Raw genomic sequence first — 8,479 nt, forward strand, 5'->3', positions numbered from 1 at the left:
AGTTACCGTGTGCTGTGGTTTGGGGCTCTTGGTTTTGAGGCGAGTCCTTGAAGTGAGAGGTTCTGGTGCGAAATGGCTTAGGTCTGATTCTATAGAAAAATATATATGTTGCTTATGCAAAAAGACTCGGACGCAGCAGTGGACCCCCCCTTCTGAGCATCACTGCCCAGATTCCCCTCAGTGCCCCCCACCCAAGGACAAGGCTGCAGGGTGGTAGCTCTGTCTGGCACCCAAAGATACCTTCTCCCAGCACCAAGTTGGCCGTTGCATATGTACGGGCACTTATGGGCTGAGATGGTGTCAGCTCATGCGTTTTTGGGAACACAGGCTGTTTTCTGCCTTTCCAGACGGTAATTTGACGGTACCTGTTGCCTCAGCTCCTGCTTTTTTGCGTGCTTGTCCTGATGGCTTATCAGGCAAACCAGGAATCTGCCACCCCAATGCCTCGATGGGGGTGCTAGCTGGACTGCCCTTGTTTGGGCCAAAACCCGCAGCTTTCTAGTGCAGTATATTCTATATGTTCTTGGCTTTGTCCAGAGCATCCAGCAGCGCTGCAGGTTCCAGCCCGGCCTGTGACCTGCCTCTGCCAGGCCGACTTCTGCCTGAAGCCTGCCTGGGAAAGCAAAGGTGAAGCCCCCCCTCTCCATCCGAGGCTCTCCCCGATTCCCGCCCTGTGACTGGCCCCAAAAGCAGAGGGGTACGCTGAGATGCTGCGGCGGCAGCGAACGGCCCCCGTATGGTCCAGCAGATGAAACGGGAGCAAGCAGCGGAGCTAAAAAAAGTCCAGTGACCTAATCCAGTTTCCATGGTAACGTTGTAGATTAATGGCTTTTAGCTGTAATCTGAATGAGACGTATTGAACTTTTATATGATGATTTAGAGCCTCTTTATGTCCTGGGTGACTTTGACTTCAAATCCATCAGTCACGTGCGCGCAGAAGTATCCACTTGTAATGGTGGAGAAGTAACATCTGCCGCCGCTGTTGCTAAACCAGAAGTTAACATCGCTGAGCATCGTGTGCGAGTAAATACCCTCGGCTGGTACAAGGGCGGTAGAGACGAGACAACATGTAGTACGTGGGGAAAATCGTTTTAAACAATGTACTTCTGCCCTGCTCCCGGGGCCGCCTGAGCCGATGTGGTATTGCCACAGAGGAAGCGGGATGGCTTAAGACCAGCAAAGAGCATGATTGTTTGTTTTTGTTTTTCTCTAGCTAGCTCAGCGGAGAGCTTGTTGGCAGCACGGCTCTGCCTCCTGACCTAGAGCTACGGTTAGTGGAGGCATTTTGGAGCGGGTTTGGCTGAGCGTGGGCTGCTGGCCCTTGAGCTCTGCAGGCAGATGGGTGCCCCTTGTCAAAAGGGAAAGCATAAAGCAGCAAAAGCTTCCTTTCCCAAATCGCACGTGCTCTGGAAGCAGGTGTCCCGATCGCGCTCGTGGGTTCGTTGCGGTTTAATTACCCGCTGTGGACGCGTGTTCCCCAGTGCCCGGGACGCACGGGCTCTGCGGCTGGCGTGGGTGACATGTGATTGCCCGCGGAGGGGAGCGGGGCCGTGGGATGGTGTTGCGCCGTGCAGGTTTCTGTCAAGGGCTACCCGCGATGGGGATGCTCGAGACTCGAAGCGTGCCGTGCTCACGTCCCGGCTTGCAGGCTAGCCGCGTACAAGACCAGGTAGCCGTTCTGCAATGGGAAAATAGGGTGCTGGAAGGAAAGGATTACCCAAATTCAGACAGTGCCTGTATGCAGCTCATGATCTTCCCTGCATCCTCATCATCCTGACCATTGATACCTCTAAGACAAGCAGCATGGTTTGCTTGGAGGACAAATCTCTCCCTCCCTCCCCATCAACCTGCTGGACTCTGATCTGTCACCTCTCGTGGGTCATTTGCGGGGCTTTTGGTGTCTTCTGCTGCAGCTGTGGTTTATTCCCACCAAAGCACCTTGCGTGCCAGAAACAGGCAGCATCAAAGAGCTGTGGATTGCCAGCCCAGCCTGTGGGGAGTGGGGAGATGAAAGCCTGGTGGTGTTGCTGGAGCCGTGTAGCTCGTTTGATGCTAATCGCAGAGTCTCTTTCATACGGGTGATGTCTTGCAACAGTAATAACTCGGGAACCTTTTGTTTTCTCCCCAGCACTGGAAGACGCGAGACAGTGAGGAGTACGAGGCCGAGGGTAAGAGCTAACAGCAGCACCTGTATGGGCGTATTCTCTTTTCAGCTTTAAAGGTGAATCAGAGGAGCACTTTAAGATGGTCTCAGGCCAGCTGGGTGTGCCGAGCAGTCCCAGCCTGGCTCAGAGCAGAGCTCGGGAAGGTGTGCACGGGGCAAGCAAGCCCCGAGCTGGGAATGAAAGCCAAAGTGGGGCTCCTTGGAGGACACGGTCTTGTGCCTTACCCTCTCTGCCCTCTTTTCTTCCTCCTGTCCGGTGCAGAGGTTGCTCTGCTGTAGGTGCTCCCAGTCTCCCTGACCCCAGCACCCCCAGAGCAGCAGCTGGGGCTGGTCCTGGTCCCCACTCCTGCCCTGGGTGCTGCGGGGCTGCTGGCTGTAGTGGAGCACGGTAGGCACTAGATGTCAGCACGGACCAGTCATTAAATGTTTCCTAATTGTCCTGCAAGGGAGAGCGGGCTGACCCCTGGGGTGTGGAGAGGCTCCTCATCCCGCCCTGCTCCTTGTCCCGCATGGACGCAGCTTGTGGGGCTCGGGGACTGAGCAGGGGTAGCAGTGGGACACGTCCTGCTCTGCTCCGGGATGTGGCCAAAGATTTTTCTACTGCTGGTTCAGGCAGGGATGCTGGAGGGGGACCCCACAACATGAGCTAACAGTGTCGGGGCGAGCTCCTCTGAGCGCTTCTCCTGTCACCGGGCTGGCAGGCCTTGGCACCAACCCTCAGCACAACCTGCAGCACGCAAAGATGTGTTTATAACTAAGCCATGCAGCTTTTAATTGCTTCAGCACCTCTTCCGTATTTCAGCTGCTCTCTATCCCCTACCCTGTCCAACGAGACCAAATTTTTGCTTCAAAAGCCACTTTTCCAGCCCCAGGATGAGGTGGTAGATGCAAGGAGGTGGCCTTGCAGCTGAGCAAACTCTGACTGTTTTGTGTCTAGTAGCTCTGTGAACGTTTCCAGCTGGGTGAGACTGCACTCCAGGTGTTTGCTGGAGGTGGAGGAAATGTGTTCAGCTGAAGGCTATTGGGTTTTTTTTCTTCCCCTGAAGGGGTGTTTGGAAGTACTTAGATCAAAACATACACTACAGTTTACATTCAAAGGGGATGGGAGTTTAGGCAGCTCCACCTGGGGGGTGACATTTATGGAGACAGGCAACCACTGAAGTTCTCAACCTGGTCAAGGTATATACGGATATGCAACTTGCTCAGCCCTCTCCCTTGATCCCATAACTGTCCAGAAGAGGAGAGGTCCCTTCTCCATGCACACCAGTGGCCAAGGCGGCAGGGCTGTGCTTCCCCTGGCCGCCGGCCCACGTTGGCCATTGGACTCATCCACGTCCCCGGAGATCCTCCTGGCCGTGGACCTGGCTGCAGCTCACCCTGCGCCTGGATGTGGGGTTCCCTCGCCCATGGTAACGCATGCAAGTTTAATGCTGAACAGGATCTGCTCCTTCTGGTATAGTCCGATAGCCATGCTGGTGCCGGTAGCCGTACCCCAAAATTACAAGGGTGCTCTGAGCAGGATGAGGCAAGGCAAATGGTCCCATGGGGTCTGATGAGCAAGGACTTGCAGCAGCAAGTCCCCAGGTCTTCTGGTGGTCACTCGTGTGCAGCGGATGGGCAGAAACCAGAGCAGTTTCCCCCGTTTCTAGGGCAGCTGCGCTTCTGGAACCCGGATGACCTGAACGCCTCCCCTGGCGCATCGCTGCCCACCCCGGACTGGATAGAGGAGAAACTGCAGGAGGTCTGCGAGCACCTCGGCATCACCAGGGACGGCCACCTGAACAGGAAAAAGCTTATCTCCATTTGTGAGCAGTATGGGCTCCGAACAGCGGCCGGGGAGGTGAGTGGCCACGTACGGACCCACTCGCACCAGTGCGTGTGCCTGGGTTGTAGCGTGGCCCCCACAAAGTCTGTCCTGTGGTTGACCGCAAGCCTAAAGCACAAGTGCTGGCTAACAGGTCGCTACTTGGAGAGTGGTTTTCAGCTCCAGCTCATGGCTTTCCAGCGAGTTTGTTGGTGTCGAACCATCAGATGTGGGAGGCTGCTCTAGTAGAAGGCAGCTGCCAGCCTTACTGACACCATAGCGTGCGTGTCTTCTCATGCAATCGCAGAGTAAACTGGAATTTAAAAACATATCCTAGATTCCAAGCATGTCTCCTTAATCCCAGAAATCTTCTAACTAGACAGTAAATATGGGTTAAAATATACATAGATGGTTGCTTTTGACTTTCAGAAGGCCTGCGGGCAGTTTCTGTCCTCCAGGAGGAGTCCACAAGAAAATGATTCCTTTAGCAAAACAGTCTCTTGTCAATTTAGGATTTAGTTTTATAAAAAAATCAGACTGTCTTGCATCTTAAAATAACATGGCTTGTAATCATTTCCTTCGTAAAATGTGTTTCTGAGCTGGTATTCCTTCGCAGCATTTGCAACAAAATGTTTTCAGGATATTAAGGCAGAAAAATGGAAAAAATAAACTGTAGACAAAGAAATAGTGACGGACTAATCCTAACATCTCTGGTCCTAATAAGGTTGGTCTTGCTTTTCAGTAAGCCGACTGCCCTGAAGCATAAAACCGACTTATTATAACCTTGCAGTGTCTTACTATGTTTTTTTGCCTGGTCACTTCACAAGCTGCTGGGGTTTTGGCATCTGTCTCACTACCTTGTACTGAATTCCTGAGGTCACCCTGTCTCGAGAGCAGAATGAAACAAGGGTTTTTGTGCTGCCTCGCAAGTCGGAGGCTCCAAGATGACCAGGAGCTTACAGGCTTTTACAGGCAGGGTTTTGGTAGCGTATGTGGCTCTGCAATTTTCTGTATGAAGGTTGCTGTACCGGTGTTAGGCCGACGCAGTGTACCAGGTAACTCCTGCTTGGCTCTTTTTTTGTAGAGCCTTAGGGAATAGGACGTTTTCTGGTGTGCCAAATTGTTACCGCGGTGTTTTTGGCAATAGCAGATGTGATTTCTATCCCCTGCTGCTTGCAGGTGCTTGAAGAGGTGCTCCATAACCTGGAGCAAGATGGCACCATGAGCGTAGAGGACTTCTTCTACGGCTTGTTTAAAAATGGAAAGTCGCTGACACCCTCAGCGTCTACTCCATACAGACAGCTGAAACGACACCTCTCCATGCAGGTGAGAAACTGAGGCGGATCCCGGGGTAAAAACAGGAGGAGGGGGAGAAGTCCTGGGCAAATTCGACCTAGCCAGTCTCCTCCACGTTTGTCCCTGTGGTGGGGCAGCCTTGGAGGTGGTGGCAGCGGGGGGCTGCTCCCCTGCCCTGCCCCGCCGGGGAGCGGAGCAGAGCCAGGGATGCCCCGGTGAGCGCAGCAGCCCTGCGGGCACGACTGCCTCCGCCCCGAGCGAGAGCGACGGGGTGAAGCTGCTGCAGGCTCCCTCTGGATGTGTTGGGGGCCGTGGGGAATAACGCAGGAAACACCCTCACGATAAAAGGGAGATGGCTCCCCTTTAGAGTAGCGTGGCTTGGAGATGGCTCTTGCAAGCTGTGAAGTGCAGTAAGTAAATGGTATCAACTGGATGCAGGGGGAAGCGGTGGCCTGGGGCAGGCTGGAGACCGTGGGCATGCAGGCCCCGCATCTCTAGTTTATTTTTTTTTTTTATTTGAGGGAGAGTTTGGAATCTACTACCTATCTTTGCCTGGAAGCTGAGGGCTATAGCAAAGGTACCTGTGCACGTGCTCCCAGCAGCCTTTCGAGGGGAGGCGACACTTGAAACCAAAAATGGATAGCGGAAAACACTTTTGGAGTATTGAGGGCGGTTCTGAAACTGTTCCTCCTCGGATTTATTTTAAATCCCAAGCACCGGGGTGCGGTGCGGTGCCGTGAGGTCAGCAGCGGCGCTCCTGCCGGGTATTTGCTTGGCAGTGAGGAAAAGCAGACCTTAATCTCTAATCTCCAGAGTACTGTTTAGCGAAATTACATTTATAAGCCTTTCTCATCACGGGGTGGCCAGATGCCTGGCTCTGCCCGTGCCCCGTCGCACCCTCTCCCCTCTCTCGGCAGTCCTTTGATGAAAGCGGGAGGCGCATGACCACCCCCTCGGCCATGCCCAGCACCGTCGGCTTCTGCCTCTTCTCCAGCCTGGATGATGGGATGGGCTACGGCTGCGTGGAGGGCGTCCTCGACTGCTGGCACCAGGAGGGCATAGAGAACAGCCAGGAGATCCTGAAGGTAACCGGCAGCTCCATCTCACCCCTTTTCTTTGCTTTTGGTTTTTTTCCCCAGTGTAGGATGCTGGACTGTAGCTGGATTATTTTTTTTTCCCCCCCTTTAAAATTCCCAGTGCTAGTGACAAGAATCTAACTGTTCTGGGAAATTTCCAATAATTTCCTTTATTGAAATGATGGTGCATCCCAGAGAGCTAGAAGTTAATGATAAAAATGTAATGTGACTTCCAGCTTAGCTCGAAGAGGTCACCTATATTTGTAGAAAGCAATTTAATTCCTTTATCTCACTTAATAGCTGCACCTTTTGGCACTGGGATGACCTGAATTATTGCTTGTGCTGAGGTGGAGGACAGCACTTGAAACCCTGCCCAGTAACTAGCGTTCTGTTATACGGAGTAAAAGGGTAATGTGGGCTGCAAATCAGATACCTGAAGCAAACCCCTTCCCTGTCTGTCGCGCTAGAAGCTCTGAATGGGAGAAGATAATTTCACGTGTCTATTCCGAGACCACCGCTGGGTTCCCGGCAGCGATGATGGCAGATTTCTTTTGGCGTTTAATGTCTGCGTGGGCGTTAAACATCCACGCTGTGGATGCTCGGGCTTTAAAACTCACTTGTAGCCTGGGCTCGTGCAGGCCAGCTTGATAACCTGGTACTGCTTTCACCAGACTCGGGTGGTACACCTTTACCTGCTCTTCTGCTTGTTGCTTTCCACCGGTAACTTGCTTTGTTACCGGTGTCACCGGGGTGGTTTCTCCAGTGTTTGCAGTGTTTCAGCCCCACCACTGCCCCTTCTGCGCTCCGCTTTGTGCTCCTGCAGAGTTAGGTTGAAGGAAATTACAAGCAGTTGCTGATAATTTATTTTCGAAGAGGTGGGATCTTTGCTGTCAAACACCTCCTACAAGGCTTCTCCTGTGTTGTCTCTATTGCAAGAGCTGGTTTTGTTTAACATGAACATCTTCAACCGCTTTCTTGCAGAATTTGAGTATGTAAAAAGGCCAGTGTGGTCAGGTCCCCTAGAGAGTTAATACTTTTAATCAGGCATGGGCTTAATTTCCTGTTGGTCTTGCAGCACGGCCAGGACACTTTCCGTCTCCGCAGCTGGCAGCAGCTCTTTAACGTAGGAAGGTGGCAGAGATGTCTGGTTTGTTGCCCCAAAGTCATTCGTGACAGATCAATCGGGAAGCAAAGATCTCTTCTGAGCCTCCTCACTTTATTCTGTCGCTTCATGTACAAATGTCCGCAGGCTCCTGCAGGGCGGGAAAGCTCGTTCTGCTCTAACGCTGTGGTGTTTTGCAGGCTTTGGATTTCAGCTTGGACGGGAAGGTGAACTTGACAGAGCTGACGCTGGCGCTGGAAAATGAGCTTTTAATAACCAAGAACGGAGTCCACCAGGCAGCCCTGGCGAGCTTCAAAACCGAGATCAGACACTTGCTGTAAGTCACCAGGATGGCCGGCTCTGCCGCTCCCCCATTGCCCTCGCCGTTTTGCCAAGCAGGGGCTTCAGTAGCCGCTGATTAACGGCAGTTCGTAGCACCTCGCCAAGTGGCACTGCCGTTTCGCTGGAAGGTTAGGTTCTCCGTTAGCTTGGTCAGAAACCCTCGTTTTGCATGGGTTAAACACTCAAACCCAACTATTGCAGAAAAATATATTAAAAAAAAAAAATAAAATCAAAGCAGCAGGCTGCTTCCAGCCCCGCTCTGCAGTCTGGGAACGGTCATTGCAATCTGCAGTGGTCATTGATGGCCAAGGAATGCAAAACTTAAGGCGGAGGCTGGTGCAATTTGATAAGCAGTGCCTTTGATCCTGACCGATTTCTTGCGGTAGTGTTACGTAGGTTTTGCCCTGTGATAGAGGTGTGGGTGAGGTACAAAAACACCGTGCACCCTCACTTTTTTCATATGAAAGTCAACACAGTTTGACTTTGCACTGGACTTGCCGTGCAGGCTTCTCCAGTGAGAGAATGTAGGGGATGGGAAACACTTCCAGGTATATCTTTCCCTGTATGTGTATTTGTTAATTTATAAATTATATACATGTACTACTGAAGCTCAAATATTTCTTCCCACACACCAATGGATCATCTCGTCCACCCCACTTCGGAGACCCCTGCCCTAAGCAATGCACCCTCAGTTT

General features: G+C 52.4%; 1 protein-coding gene across 2 annotated transcripts in view; it reads left to right on the top strand.

Moving 5' to 3' along the window:
* The window catches only part of NIN (ninein (GSK3B interacting protein)), a 55,812-nt gene that overhangs the window by 17,685 nt on the left and 29,648 nt on the right, over positions 1-8,479 (top strand). For both annotated transcript variants that reach the window (XM_009322928.1, XM_009322929.1), the window contains exons 4-8: positions 2,122-2,168; positions 3,814-4,004; positions 5,148-5,294; positions 6,182-6,349; positions 7,643-7,779. In XM_009322928.1, coding sequence (XP_009321203.1) covers positions 2,122-2,168; positions 3,814-4,004; positions 5,148-5,294; positions 6,182-6,349; positions 7,643-7,779 — 690 coding nt within the window. The remainder of the gene's footprint in view (positions 1-2,121; positions 2,169-3,813; positions 4,005-5,147; positions 5,295-6,181; positions 6,350-7,642; positions 7,780-8,479) is intronic.

This window comes from Pygoscelis adeliae, unplaced genomic scaffold (genome assembly GCF_000699105.1).
Source record: "Pygoscelis adeliae isolate BGI_AS28 unplaced genomic scaffold, ASM69910v1 Scaffold314, whole genome shotgun sequence".
Taxonomy (NCBI): Eukaryota; Metazoa; Chordata; class Aves; order Sphenisciformes; family Spheniscidae; genus Pygoscelis; species Pygoscelis adeliae.